A 24,050-nucleotide genomic window follows, 5' to 3' on the forward strand; every position below is an offset into this window, starting at 1 on the left:
GTCATCATGGAAGAGACCACTCCCATCAGGATATAATGTTTCCTCATAGGATAAAGGTGATCACTCAGGACAACTTTGTATTGGTTTGCAGAGACCCTTCCCTCTAAGGAGACAAGTGGACCCAAACGATGCCTGCAAAATGCCCCCCACAGCATAACAGAGCTACCGGATCCTCTCACTGTCGGGATCAACATTCAGGCTTGTAACTGTTCTCTTGGAGCCTGTATGGTTTTTACACCACTGAACTGTCAAATATGCGTTCAACTTTATAATGAGGGGTTTCTGTACTGCAGCCTACTACAATATCCTCTCTGACAAGAATCCACTGGGCCTGCTCAGTATTTAATACGTGCCACAGAGCATGATTGGATGTTAATTGCTTAATTGTCCCATACAGGGCACCTGTGTGGAAGCATCTGCATTCATTATGTTTTTTTATTAAGAAATTTGTCACCCGTCTGTAGTTGTTGTGTGAATACACTCTATGGCTGTGAATGAATGATCCATTTTCATGCTCAGCTTGGAGTATGATCTGATCTTGTGTTGATATTCACCATTGTTTTTGTTTGATTGTTTTTGTTGTATCTCTGTATGTTTAGTTTGTTTACATCATATTTGGTTTAACTGCATGCCTTTATCCTTGCCTTTAATTGTGTACTTTCTGTCGTTGAGGACCCCCTTGAAAACGAGATACATCTTAAGGGTATTCCAGATAAAAATGTCCAACAATTTTCAACACTGACTGTAGGCATCTATTGCAACCAACAAGTTTCTTTGTGTTAGAGGTTGTCTCCTATTGACCACCAGCACCCTGACACATGAGGTTGTATTTATTTTTAGACATGCAACGATTTCGGATGAAAAATACATACTTGGTGTGCAATGGCCTCAAGTCAGCCCCACTTGTGACACTCCAGTCAGAAAAGTCTGGAGACGCCCCTGGTCTCAACTAATCTTAATGGAGATAGGCCTTCTTTCCTGCATTTTTACAAATGTTACTGGTGTAAACAAACAATAACCAGTGGGAGTAAACATGAATAACAGGCCCGCAATACCAATCATGCACTTGCAGGGCTTCTAGAAAGGCGAGATGGTGGAGTGATGGGCTGCCACGTAGGGGTGCTCAGCGAGCAGTTAGGGGTTGGGTGCCTTGCTCAAGGGCACCTCTGGAGTGCACAGGAGGTGGTATTGGCACCTCTCCAGCTGCCAGTCCACACTCCATGTACACCGTTCAGATGTACTGGCATAGGCTTATGTTGTTAAAACAAATTGTTTTTAAGTACTTAGTACTAAAGTAAATGTACTTATTTACACTCCACCACCTTACTTATTCTACATATTTTAATCTTTACAGCAAATGTACATCTGCTCCTAATATCAGTTATCAGTTTCCTTGATTACTAATAATCGGTATCTGTATTGGAGCTAAAAAAGACATATCGCTCGATCCACCTTGGACCACCTTGGTTGAGGCAAACGGTTTCAGTTGGTTGCAATATGCAGCTTCACTGCTAGATGTCGCTAAATCCTACACACTGGTCCTTTAACTCAAAATCATAGTTGCCAATCTGGGTGTTATTCTCATAGTTGTAGCCACTGACTATTGATAGTAATTTGACAGAACATTAATCCAATTTTCCAAAATTCTACAGAAATCATCTCAAATTAAATAAACGGACAAAAGGAAGTTGTCCAAGGGAAATCCTTGTGTACAGTCAGTGTGTTCAATACATAGTGGGGATAAATGCAAATGAATATAAGTGACACCAAAGCTGATAAATATTTTCTTGCAGTATTTTAAAGTGCCTTCACCGATATTGCACTTTTACAGCCAGTTTTGGACCTCCTATCATGACTGTGTCTGTTCTTCAGTCGGGACAAAGTGTCATTTGCAGGGTAACAGCTGTCTGATGGCGTAACAGATTGATGCCTCTGCTAATCTAAGCTGTAAACAGGAGATGTTGCTGCCAGCTTAATCTGCTCATCACTGCTGGAGTGGGACCTGCCATGCAGCCGGACAGAATTACACTAGGCTAACACAGTGGGCAAGCTGAATGAAGCTAGCGGTTGAAACTATACTCCAGTCACCCCGAATTAAGCCGACATCTCCAGATGGTATCTGGGTGCTACTGACCCCTCCATCAGTGAGCACTGCTTAAAGCTTTAGCTACAAAAAAGAAACTTTTTTTTTTCTTTTTTTGTTAACGTTCCCCTGAGCCTTCATGTCCCCTCATAGATGGCACGCAGGGATAGTGTGTCTCTTTGGTAGTCTGACATCTAATTTGATGGACCTCATGCCAATAATTCAACAAACTACAATAATTTAAAGCTACAGTAGGTCCTTTTTATAAAAGTAACTTTTGTCAAATTTGCTGAAACTTTCCCTATATTCTGACAGAAGTACACGAGACAGATAATCAGAGAAAAAATCAGGTTCCTCTGGCTCCTCCTAGTACTCCTAATGGCATTTGCATAAAATCCACCGGATTTTTTACAGATTATCTGTCTCACATGCTACTGTCAGGATATAGTGAAAGTTTCAGCAAATGAGAAAAAGTTATTTTTATAGAAGTTACCTGCAGCTTTTCATTTAATTTGAATCAATGGATTATTACAGTTTCCTTTGATGTACCGAGCTTGATACAACCTTCTAATTGAATCTCCGCAGTTCTGACACCATGGCAGCAGCAGTCACAGTCCTGATGTTTTGCGAGATGTTATTTTAAGACTTGCGGGAGATGATACTCAATCACTTCATTTATAATATGAGTTTTTAAGAGCCTCTAAATGGAATATAAAAATGGTTATTGCTTTTTGTGCATTTCAGTGATGCACTAGTGGCCCTTTAACCTTTCATCAAGACTAAGAGATTAGAAGCTGCTCAGTGGCAAAGCTCCCAGAATGAAGGAGGCAGCAGGGAGCCACTGGAAAAGACCCAGAGCTCTGTTGACTTTCCCTGGATAAATGAGGACCAAAAAAGGACTTAGCCTTCCTGACGCAGTTTTAGCTTCTTTTTAAAGGCCGGTATTCTTCAAGGTCAATTTTGGTGCCGATAAGCTCCGCTGTCCTCTGGCCTTCAGTCACACAGTAACAGTTATAGGGACACATGGGGGGTACCAGAACAACACATTAAACACATCAAACATCTCAAATTTCACCTTAAAAGGTTTTATAGAACGCTGAAGTACAGTGCTTTTGAGTTGTGTTCCAAGAGCAAAATCAAACTTCATTAATCACACTGACATATGTAATAATGCAAATCACAAAAAATCCAGCAACACTATGATCTCCAGCAAGTCATGTGGTTCCCTCCATATGTGTTGATATAATCGACAAATAAGAGATGGACGTTGCGTGTCCACTGTGTCCCATTGTAAAAAAATAATGCCAAAATATCCCAGATACAGCCGCTGACATCTTTTCTCAGTCAGAGTCTGAGCGGTAGTGATCGGGGTTGGTGCCAGAGGCGATATTTCCCTATCTTTTTTCAAGAGTGTAGTCTTTTAGTTTGAGAACATGACTTACTGATTTCGCTTGCAGATTAATGCTTTCCCTCAAAACGCTGCCCTCTCACTCAACAAGCCCCTGCTTGTGCTCAGATTTGCTGTGCTTGTCTTCAAACTGTGTACTCGTACTCAGATATATTGTTGCTTGCACAGATTTTCTGCACTCACACTCATGTTGGTTCTGTGTGCTCACAAAACTTCTGCTCACAGATTTCTGCTCTGCTCTTGAATCTTTATGTGCAGTGACCTCAAATGACCTTGTCAAAATCCCCCAACCAATAGGAAGCCAGCCTCATTGCAGGCGCATTTGCTTTACGGTTGGTTACTCTTTAACTGAGTTCATTCACTCCCACCATCCATTGCTCTATTAAATAAACTTCTCTTGCTTTTTATACAAGTTTTGGAATAAAGGAACAACCATTATATATACCAGAGCCCGTAGTTTGTGCTATAATAACTACATGCTGTGTAACACCGATCTCCCTCCTTCTGGTACTCCAGCAGAGTACCAGGGGGGTGAAGGATGGGCGACACAGAGCCCCGGATGGGCACGCTGGAGCTTACTGGAGGCAGCATGAAGGCAATACGCTTCTGTATCACAATTTAAATATAAAATGTAAGGTTCTTTACATTGCTGGTCCATGTTTGCCAGCAATCTGCTAGATTCAGTCCTGAACCATGAAAATGATATTGTTTTCCTATCTAGCACACTGTTGGGAGACAGCTATGATATAAGGCTACTATAATATGTAGTTCACTTGATCAAAAACTACAGGCACTAGTGTATATAATAATTTTCCCTTTATTCTGGGCGGGAGTGGATGAACTCAGTTAAAGAGTACCCTCTACGAGACACTCTAATAATTAAAACGAACATGCCCGAAACAAGGCTGGCTTCCTATTGGTTGGGGGGTTTTGAGCAGAAATCCGAGAGAAGTTTTGCGAGCACACAGAACCAACGTGAGTGCGAGCACGCAGTTTGAAGGCAAGCACAGCACATCTGAGCGCAAGCAGGGGCTTTTTGAGTGTGAAAGCAGAGTTTTAAAGCATTAAAAATCTTTAAAATCAGTAAGTTGTGTTCTTAAACTAAAAGCTCACGCTCTTGAATAAAGAAAGAGAAATACCCCCACAGGTGCCTTGGTATCAAGGTTTGTCAACTCAGTCACGAGCAGGGCTCAGCTGTCAATGATGACGTGAAACCCCTTTTTACAGCTCACTTTTTGAGACCTGATTGATTGATGTTCGATAGGGACAGCAAAAAATACAAGGAAATGAATTTGGAATTGTGGCGTGAAACAGTTAAAATGCGTATGTGAAGTTGTAAAGTTAATTGTGTCACCCACAAAAATCTGAGAAATCTGAAATAAACTGCAAATTTTAATGTTTGGACCATCAGACAATGCAGGCGTGGGGAATCAGGGTTTGACTGACAGGCTTCAGGACAGAAGTACAGCTGTGGAAGGGACAGCAACTAAACATTAGCTTAAGTGTACTCTATACAAAGAAAATATTTTCACCACTTTACTTACCATTACTTGCTGTGGATTGAGGCAGCATAGACCAGCAACCCCGTTGTGGTTAACAAACACCCCTTCTTATAAGGCCTTAAGGGCCAAGGAGCGTACATGATCTAGCATTTGGTCTAGGACTTGTGTCAAATGCTGTTTTTTCACAAATTCTACCATCCTCACCTGGACATGTGTGAAGCACACAACATACTGCTGAATAAGGTTAGGTGTCTAAGTAATTTGCAATATTAAAAAATAATGTGATTTATAGTGAGGAAGTTGTGGTTTTACCTCGACTCTCTACCGTATGAGCACTGAGTTAGAGCAGCTAGTCGAACAGCAGCGAGCCCTGAGGTGATGTCTCTCTGTGGCAAACTTGTTATAGCAAACAGTTAGTCATTTACATATCCAGCAGACATGAAGCAACATTAGCATTCATTGTTTCTCCATCTTGTTTTGGCCCTGGTTAGGTTTCCACAGCTCTTTAGCTGCTACATGTTCACCACCTACCTTTGTCTGCTGTTGGTTTGATGTTTGCCAGGTGCTGTAAAGTATGTTTTTCAGGGCTTTCTTGCCAAAATGAGGTTGTTGTGGAGCTGTGGGTGGTAAAACCTAAACAATGAGCTAAAAGAAGCTAAAAATCAGTAGAGTTAGTGATAATTCTCTGTGGGTTTGTCACTACGACTGACTCCTTTCTCATCACACTGAAGGCCAGGGGCGTTAGGACTGGGGGGAAAAAATGAATAGCATTATTGAATAGCTGTGGCTGTGGGGAGGGGCCCATTGAGAATGTCTATGTACATTGTCCAGAATTTTGTGCTAAGCCCCATTGCACACGACCCTAAGCCACAGTTTGTGGAGTAAAGTCATTCAGCTGCCACTTTGGGGATTTTATAAACAAGAGCACACTGAATACTTCGAACAAATGTGCAGCAATAATGGAATAATACTTAAAATAAAAAATAAAAATTGATTAAAGGAGGCCTCTGTTTGGAGATTATGCATTAAATTGTGTTCAAACCAAGCGGCAACCTTCAGCCAATATGGAAGTATCAAAAACTGCTGTTCTTCTAACTGGGAAATGAGGCAGTGGGTCAATGTCCATAAGGCCCCATATTATATGTTTACAGCCTGGTACAAAATACAGTTTTGGTCTCTATTGCTAATTTCCCCATTCATTACAACTGTACAGGGGGTGAATTCTTATATAACTCACCCGTTTGAATTATATCAAGGCTTAAAGTTATTCAAAAATAAGGGCATGGCTACTTTGAGTGACAGCTGGGTGCCGTCACAGGCGGCTGTTTACAGTAACCAGGCTTCATTCTACTTCAGCTCCACCTCTTTGCCCATTTTTGGATTAGCCGGGAGCCAGTAGGATCAGGACTGCCAAGATGGCAGCGGCCGACCACTATGAGCTTCACAACGGTTCTTAAGAAACCTATAAGGGATGTCACAGAGACTCGGGCCATATTATACAGTATATGGTTCAAATGATACCAGGCCGCTACAAAACAACCACACACCTCTACACACATCAGACTTCTGCCTTTTTATGCATAGCCATTGGATTACAAGACCTCTGAACCAACATTCTTTTCAAGCAAAACTGCCTGTTCACTTTTTTTATTCATATGCATAAGGGTGCAAACCTGCTGTCACATCAATTACAATATGATGTGAACATTTACAAGGTGTAATACAACGGAAATAGGGCCGGATTGTTGCAATCATATTTGGGGCTGTGTGTTCACATTGGGCCGCTCAGCACCTCCCACACAACAATATGATTTCCAAGAAAATCATGTTAAGCTGTTGTCATTATGCATCACTGTGATAGAGCTATGACAGCAGTGACTGACTGAGAGTGTATTCAACAATCACCACACCCTCTGATCTATATTCTAGACCAAGGCCTACCACTGTGCACTGTTTCACTTGTGCTATTAAAAATATATTGATTGCTACAGTTTTTAGGCCAAATCAGAAGGTTACATTCTGTGTTATTGGATTTTTCTCGACCTGTAACAGACTTACTTCTATTGAATACAGCAGTGTGCCTTTAAGGGCTGGTCGGCGGATCTATTAAGTAATAGGCTGCATGAAACAACCCCACCTCTGACTTTGTGACCTCCAGTAAATCCGCAACACTGCTAAGCCACCACATTTTCTGAAAAGAACACAGTGGCCTTGCTATACAGTTTACAGATCATAACATGACTCGCTCCGAGCCCATACATCAAATGATCTGGCCGATGGGCTTTCTCTCTCTTTCCCTTCTGCGTGGATTAACAACAAGCTTAATGTGTTATCTTTTCGAGGATTAAGAGCAACAATACACCCCACACGTTAACCACACTCACCCCCCTCAGTCCACTAGAAGTGATGCAGCCTCTAACTTTGATCCAGACCTTTATAAATGGCTGTGTGTACATATGTAATAGTCTTGCAGTTCATACAGTCTATACGCCAGTGCTACTGATGGTGAGATCAGATGTTGCTTGTAAACTCGGGGTGTGGGAGTTGAACAGCTGTTTACCAGGCAGGGAGGGGACAATGAAAACAAGCTACTAGTTGAATAAAAGGTCCAGTGTGTAACATTTAGGAGGATCTATTGGCAGAAATTGAATATAATATTCATGGGTATTAGAGGCAGAGCAGGGGTGTGGCTTCCACCCCCAAATGTTTTCTCTAAAGCAAATCACCAGCTATTATTGGTCTGCCCTAACATTAACATTAAGTCTGTCGTGTCACCTAAGTGAGCAAGTTTGCTTGCTAAGTAATAAGCTTATGGACTATGGACAAAGGTTTGATAACACTTTTATATTAAGGTACACATATTCACCATTAACTAGTTTCTTATTAGCATGCATATTAGTTACATATTGGCCCTTTATTAGTTATTATAAAGCACATATTAATGCCTTAATCTGAATGACCATATTCTACAACTATTAGGCCATTAACTAAAAGTTTTCCCTCAATAACCTCCTAATTACTGCTTATTGATAGTAAGTAAGTTGTTAAGAATGAATTAACATCAATTAAGGGTGCTGCAATCAGGGTTTTTCAGGTCAATCACTGATCACTAGCAGCAGTATACCGATATGTGTTTGCTTTGTTACTTTATTAGCAGGGCAAGGAATTTGGCCTTGAGCAGTGTTGTTAATGACTTTGCTGAGCGAAAGGCTCGTAGCATGAACTTCTAATGGGTGAGTACAGGTGTCTCATTGTTATGGAGTAGGATCAGGGATTTAAATTACCTGTCAAGAAAACGTGCACTTACTGTATTCTGTGTCTGTGATAACATTTGGCCACTGTGCCATTGATGATGAATGATGATAAATAAATTGCTTATGCAAGGGATTGCGTGATCAGATGTCGTCATCCATTCATTCATACTGTGTAGGCCCATAATGAGTTGTTGTGCTTTTCTTGATCGCTGTTTGTTCTGTGGTTATTGACATACTGTGTAAGCTACTTTGTGTTGATTTGTTACTGTAGGCTGGCTAAAGGTTTGTTTGATAGTCTCAGACTGCAGGCTGTGGTGGTTTGAGTCCAGGGCAGGCTGTTAGATTTGTGTTGATAGATTTAGCACTTTGTCTGCTGTCTGTGGTGCTGACCAAAGGCTGCAGGTTTGCAATTGCGTGGAGTTGTTGTGTGTCTATATGCCTGTGTGTACACAAGCGTGCTTTTTGGGGCGGGGGTGGAGGGCACAAGAAAAGTATTTGCACCTGGGCCAATTACAAATATATTATATATAGTTCAACTCAAGCTGTTTGAGGAAACCAATTGCCTTCAACCATTTAAGTTTATTAACTAAAACAATTTAAGCATGAAAGATATTTGATCTGAATAGTAACTCAACAATTTTTTGGTTGCGGTAACTTTAACACATTTAAGCGCACTTAAAACAACTGAGTTGTTTCAACAATTCATTTTTGAGTTAGGTTAAATTCATGTGAATTAAGTAAACCTGAGTGACTTTAGTGACTGGAGGATTAATTTATGTTAACTTACTTCTTTTCTTAAGATGTGTTGTCAGGCTTTACAGTGTTAGTTCATGGCAAGCTAACTTAAAAAGATAATGCCTAGAATTACATAAAGAGCAGCTGAAGTTTCCATGGCAGGTGGATAAGGCCTCTGTTTGAATGACTCACCTTCTCTTTAGTGTCCCTGTTAGAACACATTTTCTGCATAATGGAACAAAGAGGTTGTTTGCTCACAAGAAATTTGAAGCAAGTCATTGCCATGGGGTATTGTTGTCATGTTGCCTTATTAAACTCTTGGGAGCTTGCAATATCTGATGTGTAGTACATGCACACTGTGCTTCACATTTTCTACATGAAATCTAACAATGTATCAGGCAGATTTCCATTAACATTTCTGAGCACATTCATGCTGCCAAGCAGATAAACCCTTTAAATTTTCAAGTGAGAATAAAAAGCACTCTATTTTCTTGCATTTATAAAATGTTCAAGTATGCAAAGATTTAGCAAACACTGTACAGTACACTGACTTATAACATCATAGGCACCCACCGCCACCATATTTTTTACAAACCTCAAATTAGGGGAGGGACACGACTAGAAACTTAACAACACCACGTCTACGTTCATGGTATGTACACACTGAATTACAAGCTATATTTTGAAATAGGTGGATTGTGGTGTTGTCGTCCTCTGCTGCAATAATATGTATAGGTGAACTCCAAATAACAGCAGCAGCAGTGGGTAACTGAGATTGGAGGGCTACTGAAGCCTTGATTGCCCTAGTAAAGACAACCCTCGTGGGTATAACGGCCTCAAAAGGTCATTATAGACACAGACACAGATTTCAAGCTCAGAACTGGGAGTGCAGAGAACACACACACAGACACACACACACACACACACACACACACACACACACACACACACACACACCCACAGACGGCAATGTTTGTATTGAAAATTAAACATGTTAAATAAATAATTAATGCCTATGTAATGTTTTTAGAACAAAATTGTGTTGTCCTATGCAAAACTTAAGTATACAATGCGAAAAATAATTTTCAGGCTCTTCTGCACTGCCACTTTTCATGTAATACTACCTGTATTAGGACACAGGGCACTGCACAACAAATGAAAATCGTGCCCACTGTTTTTCTAATCCAATTTTCAATGCTGTATTTATTTCTGATAGAATTTTCTGAAGTCTATTACCTGGTTAAATATACATGGCATATTTATTCTTGCTAACCTGAAAGTGGAGCCATGCTCATCCAGAAATTATGCAACAGGGGTACCTACAGCACCATATTTTAAAGCGGAGGGCCACTGACCAAGCTGCAGTATTGGACGAGTGTGGGAGTGAGAATGTGTTGGATTTTCTGGACCCACTGGACTCTTTTTAGAGATGTTCCCAGATTCAGATATAATAACTTTGGTGAGTACTACATTATCTACAAAAGTAAAACCCAGTTTCTTCTAAACCATTGCTTTTTCTTCATCAAATGTATAGCGCCTTTCTAGTCTTCCGACCACTCAAAGTGCTTTTACACTACATGCCACATTCACCCTTTCACACACATTCACGGCAAAGCATAGAAACTAACTGACACAGCATCAAGGAGCACTTTGGGGCTCAAGGATACTTTGACATGCAGCAGGGAGGAGCTGGGGATCAGCCCAACAACCTTCCAATCAGTGGACGATCTGCTCTACCTCTGAGCCACAGTCTCCAAGTCTAATTTGGATACCAACAGGTTGCTCTTTGTGCTCTGAGTCATTTATTGACTTGCCTGTTTGGAGGATTTTTTTTTGCCTCTTTCATTCTGACGCAGCTAAGCCAGCGGCTTACTGAATTGTGCTGGTGGAAAACCCATGTTAGAGTATTATTCAATATATAAAAAAAAGCCAAGGGTTTAAACACATCTGGAGGGGGCAGCCCTTTGTAGGGAAACAGGGTGGAGTATGATACTAATGCAACTAGAGCCATGTATCCTCTGCTGGGACTTTGTGCCAGCACCCAGGCTATTTTTAGTCCCATTTCCAGTGTGACCTCCTGCCACACGCTCTGCCTTTCTCTGAAATAACAATCGCTCTAACGGAGGAGGGGGGGCAACTTCACTTAACGATGGTTTCATCTTCTGTTCCCAACAAAACTTCAGAGGCAGGAGAGTTAGAAGAACATTTATTTCTTTCCCACCCTATTTCCAAGAAAAGATCTGTAGCATCTTAGCATCCAAATGTCTTTACGAAAGCTCTGCTGAGGTTTGAACAGATCCTGCGAGTTTTATTCGATTGCTCAAAAGAGTTACAAGGGGTACACACTTCTGAGCATATCAACAAAGATCTAGCCCTGAGGTCCTTTCTGAAGTATTTCAACGATAAAACACCACTATCTTTAGATTTAACCCATGCCTTGATAAGATGTTAAGCAGCTTGAACACAATGAAACATCTCGTGAACTGAAGTCTTTAGATGGCACACCCAACGACACCAGTGGGATGTTTTAAAAGCTTTATAACTTTGGGGAGCAACTTCTTAATGCTCGAGCATCTGCCACACTGAGAAACTGATCTTAAAAAACCCAGAACGGGAGATTAGTGACATTGTCAGGCTAGGCAAAAAAATAGCTTTAGATGTAGTTTTTCTTGTGATCCAGTATGTCTGTTAATTGCAGTCCCAACCTGGTGACGGAGCAGGATTAATGTTAGAGGGTGTAGGATAGAGATGCTTCATGCTTTGAGATGATTCCAGGAGAGGGATGGATACTTTAAATTGGTATAACATCAAAGAGCCCTACATATCAGAGGTTCTGGAGACCAAATTATGAGACATGAGGGCAAACGAGAGTGCTTACATGCAATTGGTTTTTCAAGCTCGAGGGAGGACAGGTGAAACACACTCAGGTCAACCGAATACTCCCCTCTTCCCGCTATCCCTGCAGGTCTAGGCATCATCCAACACTCTACCATGCATCTACGCTCAACGGTCAGTTCACTTGTCATGAGGAGTACTTCTAAGAAAATAATCCTGATGATGTCATAGTGTTGTCATCAGGATAATTATTAGTGTTGGAATCGATCCCATACCTACCTTATTTACATATCGCACTTACATCACAGATCCACATACTGGTCCAGATTCAATAGTCTGATGGTTTTATAAATTATAAATATGTAATTATCAAATTTAAAGGCCATGGCCAAACCAAATGTTGTACAATACTACAAATTTAAATTAACAGAATCAGATATATTGGAAGGTATATAAACTCAGGTATTGGATCTGAACTGAAAACTGAATATGTGCATTACAAACGGCGTGTTTGAAAGATGTGGGTATTGATGACGATTGATACCTTGGCTCTGCTGCAAAGATTGTAACAATTTTTTATCTAATCTGTCTCTATGATTCCCCCGACTTTAAGGACGTGCATTATTAAATGTGTCCCTTTAAGTCTTAGATTCTCAGAAGAGCAATTATATCCCTAAAGTTAATTATTAAAGCCTGATCAGGAGCAGATTGAAGCAATGCCAATATTAATATTTGAGAGTTGCAAATATATAGATATAAATATATAAAAACATATTACCAATATATTGACTTTTATCCTTTTTTTAAACCCAAACCCATAACATAAACAAACATTTTTCTTAAGTATCCCTTAAATTTGGTTTCTGACATAAATGAACAGTGTCCATATATCTACATTTTCTACATTTGTGAATGAAAAATTGCTTTCTGTGTTATCTCATCTCGTTTCACCTGTTATGTCATTATCCAAGTCAGGTGACTGTCTCCCATTTGCTGGTGCTTCTATACAAGGGAGGCCACACCTGTGTTGTTTGTTTAAAGCCCTTATAAAGTTTTCGAAAAGATGTTTTTTTTAATTAGGTTTTTTTAATATATATCTTCCTCATTGTGGAAGCTATTTTAGGGAGAGCCTGGATTACCTTTTTGTTCAACCTTTTTTAAATGTCAGTAAGTCTGCTTTCAAACAAACGAATCCTGATGAATGATGGACTCATACGTCAGCAGGAAGAGGCTCACTGTCCACTTGGTAGCTTTTTCCGGAGCTTTTGACCACATCTTATGGTCTTTAATAGTAAATGGAGGTGATAGTGATGTGATGTGGTTGAAAGCTTTCAAAAAAGCTAGTGAGTGGACCTTGAGTTTGTGTCTGTGTGTGTTTGTGATCACAAATAAATGCCTTTATGTGTACAACAGGAAAATAAGCACTCCACACCTACCTCCAAATGCTGGCCTCATGGTAAAGTCATGGTCATCTACTTTAAGCAGGTGCTCCGTCTTCATTTTGCGAGACTTGGTTACATCAGGAGGTTTCTTTGCCAAGGAGCTATAGAGGAAGATGACATTCACTGTCAGAGGGTAGTCGACTGAAAGCAACACACCGACAGTGGAGAATGCTGATTCAATCAACTGTTACAACTGAGAGCAAGCACTGCACATTGATCATTTATGTAACTGTTCCTTCTTTTTTCTTTTCTCAGAACGTCTGCATTCCAAACATTCAAAAGTACACACAGAAAGCTCACACAGAAACCAACCATCATATCATGGTATAGAAAATGCAAGTTATTTAGAAATGTTGACATTAACCATGCATTCAAGCAAAACAGCCACCCCGACCACAGACATGCCACTCCTTGTATTTGTGTCCTTGGGTGAATAGAATGTCGTGCTGTGATAATTGCCAGTGGTATGGAGCTCTTTAGACCTCATGCTGTGTTAAATCACCTCTGAGGACAGACAGATATAAGTTTTCTCTACCAGGGAGCAGAAAAACAGAAATAAATGTATCGCCCTCCCTGCCCTCATGTCCATTTGGGGATATATATATGTTCTAAGGCAGCACATGTTCTGCATCATTCATCAATTCCTCATTTAAACTTAAAATCTAAAACACTGGTTCCCAACCTAGTGGTCTTGACCCCTAACCTTCCAATGCAGCTGGTCTCATGAGATCATAACAGCACGATATTCTCTGAAGGCTTTTCTCGTTGGAAAAGATGTTTTCGATCTTTTCCATGGTGTTTTCTTCATTCATCCAATCACCTGCCAAGTATTTTTTGGAGAAGCCCGCCCTCTTCCAAACAGTGTCCAATGATGATTTCCCAGATAATTCTGTGTAACAAACCATTTGGCACAGTCAGATTACCTAACCTCCACTAGAGATCGCCAAAGCTTCATGGGGGGGGGGTCACGAGGCCTTCTTCATTTGAAAGGGTGTAAGAAAACTTAAATATACAGTAGGCCTATATCTCAGCATTTTATTCATTTTTGTGCTTGGTTGAGTCAAGAAGATTGCAATCTCACCCCTAGATGTCACTAGATCCTAATGCTGGTCCTATAAATAGTGGTTCCCAACCTTGGGGTCAGGACACCCACTAGGAGTATCCAAAGCTTCATAGGGGGTCGTCAGTTTAATAAATTATAGAATAGGTGTCCCTTAAGAAAAAAGGTAGGGAACCACTGCTTTGAAACAACCAAGAGATAATAGAACAATAGCCAAGTGTCAGGGAGAATATAACAACAACAAATGCACTCCCTTAAAGAAAAAGGTTGGGAACTGCTGCTTGAGAACCAAGTATGTTTTGTGATTTGCAACTTTTCAATCTTTTCAATATTTTCAATATTTTCATCTCCCGTACATACTGCATTGAGGTTTGTGTTTCACAGGAATAATTTGAAACAGATACCAGTTCTATCAATGTTTACCCAATTCTGCTCTGACAGAGTTGTTGTGATTAGATTGCACATTACTTTTTATCATAACTCTGCTTTTCAGACCCGGAAGCTCTGTCTATTATATATACAGTCAATGTTTAAAACACAAAGTGTTTTACTGTCATGGCGGCGGCCAAAACGCTGAACTCAAGGCTTCAAAACGGTTCTCCACGATCCAATGGGTTACGTCACGATAGGTTTACACTTGGTTTTGAAGCATAAACCAGAACGACAAATTTTCACACCCCTACTAGCAGGACAACATGTAGTTTGTAAATGCCCTTCATGACCTTTACAAATCATACATACAAAAATAAATAGAAATATCCAGTTTTGATCTGACAGCACTGTGGTTACAGTTTGGTTAGATTCAGGCACAAAATGGCCAAAAAGGCTTAAGGAAACATGGATGGTTGAAATAAACACCACTTTGCTAAGGTTATGGATTAATTGTGGTGGTAAAAAAACAAAGAACCCTTCCACTGTTGGTAGGAAAAAGGAAGCGAATAGTGTTTGTGTCCAGCCATGTCTCCCAGAAATTTTGTTTATATACTTATTTGTAACAGCAAATATGTTTCAAATGAAACTAATTCTGGCCATTACATTTTCCATTAAAGGTCCAGTGTTTAACATTTAGGAGAATCTATTGTCAGAAATGGAATAAAATATTCATAAGTATGTTTTCATTAGTGTCTAATCACCTGAAAATATGAATCATTCTTAAGAATCACGCCTGTCTACAGTAGCCTAGAAAGGTGCTGGCTCTCGATAGGACCTTTTGCATTTCTTGCAAGTTTCGCTGCCACTGTTTCTCCTACACACTTGGAATGCTGAGCTGTATTCAGTTGGTTGCAATCTGGAACTTCGCCACTAGATGCCACTGAATCCTACATACAGGCCTTTAACATATTGAGGAAATCTTTCTAAGTCTTAAAAAATGCTAATACTGAACAAATCAGTAATATGTTCACTGACATATTTTGTTAGATTTCCTCAAAATATCTTAAAGTATAATATCTGTTCTTAGTGAAACATTTTTAAACTTTTCATGATAATGCAATGGTAGCACTTGGTCTTGTGTGTAGGATAAGGTGGCATCAAGTGGATGAATACCGCTACCCTTCAAAATGTGTAGGAGATACTACGGTCTCGGAATTCAAAAAAGTTCGGAATAACAAAAGGTCCTATTTAAAGACAGTGTTTGGTTTGTCCGTTCTGGGCTACTGTAGAAAAATGGTAGATCAGCATGGCGGACTCCGCCATGTAGAAGAGGATCTGCTCCCTTTGTAGATAAAAACGGCTCATTCTAGGGGAACCAAACCATTCTTATTTTCAAGTATACACTAATGAAAACATACCTATGAATATTATATTCCATTTCTGCCAATAGATCCTCCTACATGTTATACACTGGACCTTTAAATACAGAAAAAAACAATGTCACAGATTTTCTTTGATCCTCCTAATACTATGACAGGTTCCCCAAACCAAGCGGCAAAATAGGTTGTGAGTCATTACCCTCCACAAGGACTTAGTATTTTCTACTCTGGTGCCCCCATTAGCAGAACTACATTGTTTGCCAGGGCCTCCCAAAGCAAATATGATTCCTATAAAAAAAACATACTTGGTTTTTGAAGAGGAAAGCCTAGAACAGTGTGTCCCTCTGAACCCCAAACTCCACCTGAAGAGCAGGTCAGTGTCAGCTTCTCCACCTTCAGAGTATGAATGTGTGGGTGATCGCACTGATTCAACTGCAGTTTTAAATTGCCTAATTTCCTTCATTCAATCATGCCTTTTTTACATGTTTTTTATTATTCCCTCCCCTTCTACGTGAGGAATTAATCAATGCATGTGTTAATAATCTTGTTTTTAACATACAAACTGTCAGATGCTCATTAACAAGGTATCACTACTGTGCAATAAAGCCACACCTCATTCATGCAGTGAGCAAAGTTCAGACTTGAACTGGTGCTTTTTACCACAAAGGTAAATAACAGCATTATTTTAGGACCAAAACAATCCTGAACATTTTTTAAAGAAAGTTACATTTCAAACGTCCCCTGGGCGTTATATCAGTTTGATAAAACATAAATTTCACCCAACATTTATTCCATAATGCATCTGTAATTATTTGCACATAAAGCAGCAATATGAACCTTCTATGACTTCCTTTGGTCATTTTTTAAATCTGTTTTTTTATTTTTTATTTTGGAAATGTAAATAATTCTAAATAATACAAGTGAGCTTGAGCTCCACTCTCAGCATCTTAAGGCATCATTCCATTCATGAACTAGCACTGGTAATGGTAATTAAATTAAAAGTACTATTATATTCGATATCTGCATTTATTCCCCCTCTCTCTTCCACTTACGTGCCATGCTTTTGTGTCTCCACGGTACCGGTCCATCTCCGCACCCGGTGGCCGTGCTTACGGCACTCGCCGGTAACGACCAGACACAGAAGTAAAATCAGAGGTTTGGTCATATAAGGCATCTTGACAGCGCAAATCCACAGGTGAGTCCCTTGAAAGCCCCTTCCAGTCGGTTCATTCCAGCAGGGCTCAACCGGCAGCAGCGCATGGTTCAGAGCAGAGGGTGGATGATGCGTCCTCGGTCATGGCATCGGACTGACTCCCGCGCCAGGCGGCAGGAGAGGAACGCGCGCGTGTGTGTGCGATAGTATACACTGCCTGCACTTATCCTTACGAGAGAGCGAAGAGAGAGAGAGAGAGAGAGAGAGAGACTGAACATCTGTAGCCTACATGTTCTCCGAGGGGGGGAGAAATCCACACACACACACACGCACAGGGATTATTTGCAGCCTGGCATGACACAACCAGAGAGGCAGATTATTCCTCCCTCGTGTAAATAAAAACCTCATCATAGGAATCATGTTTCACTCAATTCAGGGACATGGTGGAGCAGTTTAAATGCAACCCCCCTTTCACTTAGTGCAAGGCCGGAGCAAGCATTTCTGGGACCACAGTGCAGAATCCTTCACCATATAAGAATTGGTGCTGTGTGCTATTGTAGTTCCCACTTTGTATTTTATGATGGCTGCTCTTGGTTTGATTCCAAGCGCCTCTTAACAGCACGTTAAGTCTTGAGCAAGACACTGAAGCCCTGCACTGCATAAAATATCTGTGAGTGAATGTGTGGCATTGCAGAGCACTGCACTGTGCTCACATGATGAAGCCCATATGTATCATTTAAAAAGCAGTCGATGAAATGTTGTCTTAATTTTAGCATTTTTTGCAGGTTTTCACTATTTCTGTAAAAAAGAATAAATGTATTTGTTAATAATCATTTACCTAAAAGCTAAACCTAACATTTTTATTATTATTGTCAGCAAATACAGTGTGTCAGTCTGTCTCTCAATACCAAGCTGCAACCACTGTGGTTGATAACTGAAGTCAACACGGAAGTAACAGAAACTGCAGTTCCTCTAACAGCCACTTGAGGCTGGCTCCAGCAGAAATTATTATTTCCATAAGGCCCCATATTAAAATGCCCAACTTTACAGCGAGAAAAAACACGTTTACAGCCTGGTACAGAAAACAGTTTTAGCCTGTATAGCTAATTTCCCTGTTTATGACAACTGTATGGGGGTGATTTTTTACATAACTAACCTGTTTAAATTATATTAAGGCTTAAAGTTATGCATATTTTGGGACATGGCTGCTTTGTGTAACAGGTTAAAATGACAAGAATGAAACATGGCTGTTGTGTGGGTAAAGTGCGTGTGTTTCTTAAGGTCCAACAACTCAACTGACACATCTTCTCTCCAGTTGATTGCATTCTCCCAAGTTAAAATTCCATTTATATCTTATCCATAATTACAATACAACATCTATAGTTCTCTTTCTCTTGTGAAACATTAATCTGAAGCTCAATTCTGAGACTGTTGAGTAGTTTTCTAATTAACAATAAATGCAGCAACTTTTATAAAACGCACTTGTGCTGTTACTTGTGATAAAAACATTGCTTCAAAATCACTGAAGCTCAATTCTGTTCGGGTTCGGTTCTGTAAACAGTTTTTTAATAACTATAGCAACCCCTGATCAACCCAAATCAATTTCAGGCTTAAATTAACAATTTACAGTCAGCCCCACTCACTTCTGGTTTAAGTCCCGCCCATTTCGAGTAAAGATACAGACAATTGTGTGCTTGCTCATCCCTAATAATTTAAGCTTATAAACGTAATGTTTTTTAACAATGACCTCCGGTATTATTAAGGAGCTCATGAAAATTAGGGCAGGCTACAGCTGTTATTTTAAGGTGTCAGATATATTTAACAAGCATTTAGGTAAGTAAAAGTGTCAGATTGGACTCAATAAAGAAGGACTCAGATAGAGATCAGGGCCAAAAAAAACTAATTTTTTTTGGCCCTGACTAATAGTGAGTATTTAGGGCAGCAGGGTGGTTTATGTAGCGTAGCTAAACTACAGTGTGTTCATGTTATGATAGAATATGTCACCCAGTGCAACACTGTGGCTCACTGATGTGTTTCTCGATAACAGTGGACATTTGTCACAGAGTAAGAAGATCTGTCATGGTTTTGGGTTTTCTTGAGTTACTTCCGGTTTTATTTTGTAATTCTGTGTCTTGTTTCAATTCACTTCCTGTCTTTGTCTGTTTTCCCTCCGGTTGTGATTGTTTTCCTCGCCGTTTGTAGGTTCACCTTTGTTTCATTGGTTAATTAGCTTCCATCTTTCAGTTGTCAGTTCATCTTGGTTTTGTTTCTGTTCCTGGTTTTGTCCCTAGTTGTTTTTTGCTTACACCTGTTCCTGCACCTGCCTGTAAACTATGTACAATGACAGAATGAACAGACCTTCTGTCATCACTCAGGAAACTCAGGAATGAACCCAAACCAAAGCCCAACCAATATTCTGCTTTAATACACACACGATACTTGTTGGTATAAATCCATTGTTGGTGTTGACAATAAGATACATACAGAATATGATTGGATTCCCTCCAGCTTTACAATACACAAAAAGTTGCATGGGTTTCAGCAATAAGATCTTCCTGCAGAAAGAGATTCCTATCGCACTTCATCGATGCAGGGCACAATGGGAATTTTTTTTACCAAACTATTGCGGCAAAGTATCCTTTTACAGCTTCATGTGATTCAATTAAAATCGTACTGAGAACATAAATGAATGTGTCAAAAAAGGTAAAACTTTTTAAGGTGCAATACTCATGTCAACACAGGCACAGGATCTTTTGTTCCTTCGCATGACTCATTATTGCTGATGTATCAAATAACCCTCACTACTTCTCTTTATTACTTAAACATCAAAGACTGATAGGGATAGAAGGATCATCAATCATCATTTCTGAATCTAATTCTGCTTTTTTCCCCCTGTCTTCTATGACTCGATATCTAAAAAGCCGTCCCCGAGCCAGCAAACAAGGAGCCTCTCTTTGCCACGGAGGAAGTAAATTCCATGTCCCGAGCTTAGTTTGGCTCACGTCTTTGCCTACTCTGCCAAACCTGCGGGCTTCCTCCAGAGCGCTATACTCTTCATTCATTTCGCATAGGAGCAGCAACAACTGCAGCATCTGTAGCTCCTGTCTCAACGCTTAAGGCTATGGGTAGATGGTCATCATCTGTTATGAACGTTACCTCCAGCCCGAGGCCCAAGCCATCCTTGGTGCTCAAAAAGCAATGAGTGCTGTAATTTGCTGGCTTAAGCACAATAATTTATAGCATAACTTCTTGGGGATGTCTCTATTATACCTAGCATGTTACCTCAAACTAGTGTCTGCAATTGGTTTATTGCTCTGCTGGCTCCTCTTACCGGCACTTCCATGTAGCTCATGGAAGGGAGGTTGCCTGGTATGGTTCTTTGGGGGTGTTGCTGCCGCTCCCCTTGTCTTAAGCTTTTCCACATAAGCACGTGGAAGGGCAAGGAGGTCCCAGAACAGAGCCATACCACCAAATTTAACATTCTGCTTTGGGAATATGTTTATTTTATTTATTCTTTATTTTTATTTATTTTTTATTTTTTTGCTTATTAAGTTAAATAAGTTAAATACATAATAGCATAATAAATATTTGTAGCAGGCTCGCTACTAACGGGGGTTCTCCCAGCACACAGACCAGCAACAGGGATTAAGTAACAAGACGACTTTATTCTTTACCCTGCGCACACATAATTATCACACAAGTTAGCCTGCTTCCTAAAGTCCATACAGGTCTGCTCCAGTTGTGTCTCTATCATGTGTGTCAGTCCTCGAGATCCAACACACTACTGCTTAAAAGAGGTGAGAGTGATTAGTTCATGAGTACCATCTGAGACAATCAACTCACCTGGTGCTGCTCGCACAAGCCTTCACCACACCTCTCTCTCCTGCAGCTGAGTGCAAACCACACCCACCTCCACAAACTTCTTAAGGATCTCTCTATTAATCCTCAGCTATGTTACTCAAACTAGTGTCTGCATAGATTATTGGCTTAATGACTGTTATTTATTCCTTACAAAAAATTGCTCTGCTGGCTCCTCTACTGGCACTTCCATGTAGTTCATGGAAGGGAGGTTGCCTGGTATGGTTCTTTGGGGGTCTCTGCTGCCGCTCTCCTTGTCTTAAGTTTTTCCATGTATGCACATGGAAGGGCAGGGAGGTCCCAGAACAGAGCCATACCACCAAATGTTATATTCTGCTTTGGAATAAAAGTTACTTTGACAAAAGTGTTCCTGACTGAAATTAAGCATAGCATTAGTTCAGGCAGGCCACAAAGTCAGGCTCAGCTCTCAATTCCAGCTATATCATATGATCACAGCTAGTTGTAAACACACATCAGCTGATGGCTCAGCTGATTCCTCCTAAACTTCCTATTGGAAACCATACACAGTCAGCTGACAGCTCAGCTGAATTCCTCAAGCATCCAATTGGCAAATATCATTCAGGGCGCCTTATTTAAGCTGCTTTAGCCTGCCTATCTTCGCTGCTTCCTCTACAAGCTGTTTTGCAACCCACCTCCACCCCAGCTCCTCCTTTTTATGTTTAATAATAATGTCATTACAATGTCATTTTCTGATTGTCATTGATACTTGCTCTGTTCTGTACCCTGGGGGATCTCTATCACCGCTCCCCTTGTCTTAAGCTTGTCCATGTATGCACATGGAAGGGCAGGGAGGTGTGCTCTCCCTGCCTTAAGGTTTTCCATGTAGGCACGTGGAAGGGCAAGGAGGTCCCAGAACAGAGCCATACCGCCAAATGTAACATTCTGCTTTGGAATAATAGTTCTTTTGACAAAAGTGGTCCTGACTGAAGTATGGTTGTAAGTATTTAGTAAGTATTTTGGGGGCGGTAACTGTTACATTATTACTGAAATGTATTAGTAATTAGTTAGACTGCTAGTTAAAACAGTGGTACAAACTTACAACACAAAAATTCTCAATAATATGGTAATAAATCTGTACAAATAGAAAAAAGGGTATAAAGAAAATGTGTATAGTATATACTTTTAATTCAAGTGGTCTGAAACCAGACTTCCACCTCTCCCCTTGGCTCTGTGTTCAGGCTTTACAAAATCTCACCCGTGACAGGAGACTTTGGCCAACACAGGTCATTAGATGCACGTGTACGTCCCTTCAGATAAAGCCCCGTATCGCATAGCCAGATTGATCTCCACACTTTGCTTTAGTGCCGAGCCGGCCAGAAAGTGAGCGTGAAAGTCTGATTCATTCCTCCTTTGCCTACCACAGCGTATAGTACAAACACGTGTGTGGACCCACCCCGCCTCCACACAGAGCTTCGGGCTCATTATGTTCGATGTCATGGTGCTCGTATCGACGAGTGGCACAGAGACATGACGACAAAGAGTGGGGGATAACTTTGGAGGGGGGGCAGTGGTGTGTGTGTGTGTGTGTGTGTGTGTGTGTGGTGTACTAGCCCTGTGGCTCTCGCTGGCACAAAGCATGTCTGATTTCTTTTTCTGTGTTATTAGAGGTCAGTGGAACAGTCCATTAATACGATGCTACCCTCCCGGAGAACTCAGGTCTGCTGTTTCTTGACCCTCATCGCTAAAGCAGAGTGTTGATGAGGCAGTCTAAAAGGTCTGGACCACCCTGTCAACGTGCTGTTACACAGTGTCACTGCAGCATCCTCTGAGGCCTGGGATACTCTGCCCTCGGGGCTGCAAAGCACTGGTAGGGCATTTTTGAGAGGACGAGTCACGACCAGGGTCTTGGCGAGGCCCACGCCATGGAGAGGGAGCCTTATTAGGGATGATCAGATTTCACAGGGGAGCTGGCTCCTTCTGCCACCTTTCAACTTTGGTGGGGTTTGGTGGGAGGGGCTTGGTGGAGTGATACGATACAGCAGAGTGAGAGAGATAGAATGTTTGACATTATGTCTGTCAAACTGCCAACCCGAACTTTTATAACCCCCATTTCACTTGGTGCAGGGTCAGATCAAGCAAATGTGGGGGTTTGTGGCATTGTACCTGTCTCAGTGGACAAAAAGTTGTTGGTAAAAAATCCTTGACCTCCATGGTCCACTGTACAAATATTAAAACAGATATTAAAAGCTTTTTCAGACAAACTACAGGAAGAAAATTATTTCCAAAAAGTCACTATTAGGCCGCAGAGAGGAAGTTGAGGACATGGCATGATTTTAATGCAGAACTGTCTTGTGCAGCAGTGAAAGACAAACTGTATACAGCACAATGATGTATGCAGTATGCTGTTAGATGCAGCATTTACAATTCTGATGCAAATGATGTATAAAATTGCAATATTATTGTTTAAAGGTTATTTATGAGATTTAAAACATTAATAAAGCAGCAAAGGTTTTTTTCGACCAAAGCAGAGTTGGTGATTGTTGAAACGGCTTACATTACCATTTTATTGTTATTTTCTCATCTAACTCAGTGAATTAAGGGTTTATTTCGACCAAAGCAGAGTTGGTGATTGTTGGAACAATGGAAAGACAAACAAAAACGATTTTGGTGAGTATTGATATTGATATTAATGTTTTTGTCTATGGAGTCTGGTGGAGAGTGATAGCGACCACCCCACAAGAGCTGCAGGTTTGGAGATGCTCTGACCCAGTCGTCTCGCCTTCACAATTTGGCCCTTGTCAAAGTCGCTCAAATCCTCACGTTGCCCATTTTCCTGCTTCTAACACATCAACTTTGAGGACAAAATGTTCACTTGCTGCCTAATATGCATTCATATGCGCTGGCGTGTGCAGGACGCTTATCCAGTAGCTCTGTATGTGTCATGTTGTTTTTAGTACTTTAAGTGTGTTTTTTTAAACTTTTAACTCAGTATATTACACTAGCTGTGT

General features: G+C 40.6%; 1 protein-coding gene and 1 long non-coding RNA gene across 2 annotated transcripts in view; one reads left to right on the forward strand and one right to left on the reverse strand.

Moving 5' to 3' along the window:
* Positions 1-17,429, reverse strand: part of gabrr2a (gamma-aminobutyric acid type A receptor subunit rho2a) — a 56,383-nt gene extending 38,954 nt beyond the window's left edge. Inside the window, 3 exon segments of the mRNA XM_051383878.1 lie at positions 13,254-13,360; positions 17,123-17,252; positions 17,255-17,429. Of these exon segments, the coding sequence (XP_051239838.1) occupies positions 13,254-13,360; positions 17,123-17,252; positions 17,255-17,330 (313 nt within the window). The 5' untranslated portion in view covers positions 17,331-17,429.
* LOC127354537 (uncharacterized) overlaps positions 1-24,050 on the forward strand; it is a 520,620-nt gene that overhangs the window by 377,560 nt on the left and 119,010 nt on the right. The window lies entirely within an intron of this gene.

Source organism: Dicentrarchus labrax, unplaced genomic scaffold (assembly GCF_905237075.1).
Source record: "Dicentrarchus labrax unplaced genomic scaffold, dlabrax2021, whole genome shotgun sequence".
In the NCBI taxonomy this organism is placed as follows: Eukaryota; Metazoa; Chordata; class Actinopteri; family Moronidae; genus Dicentrarchus; species Dicentrarchus labrax.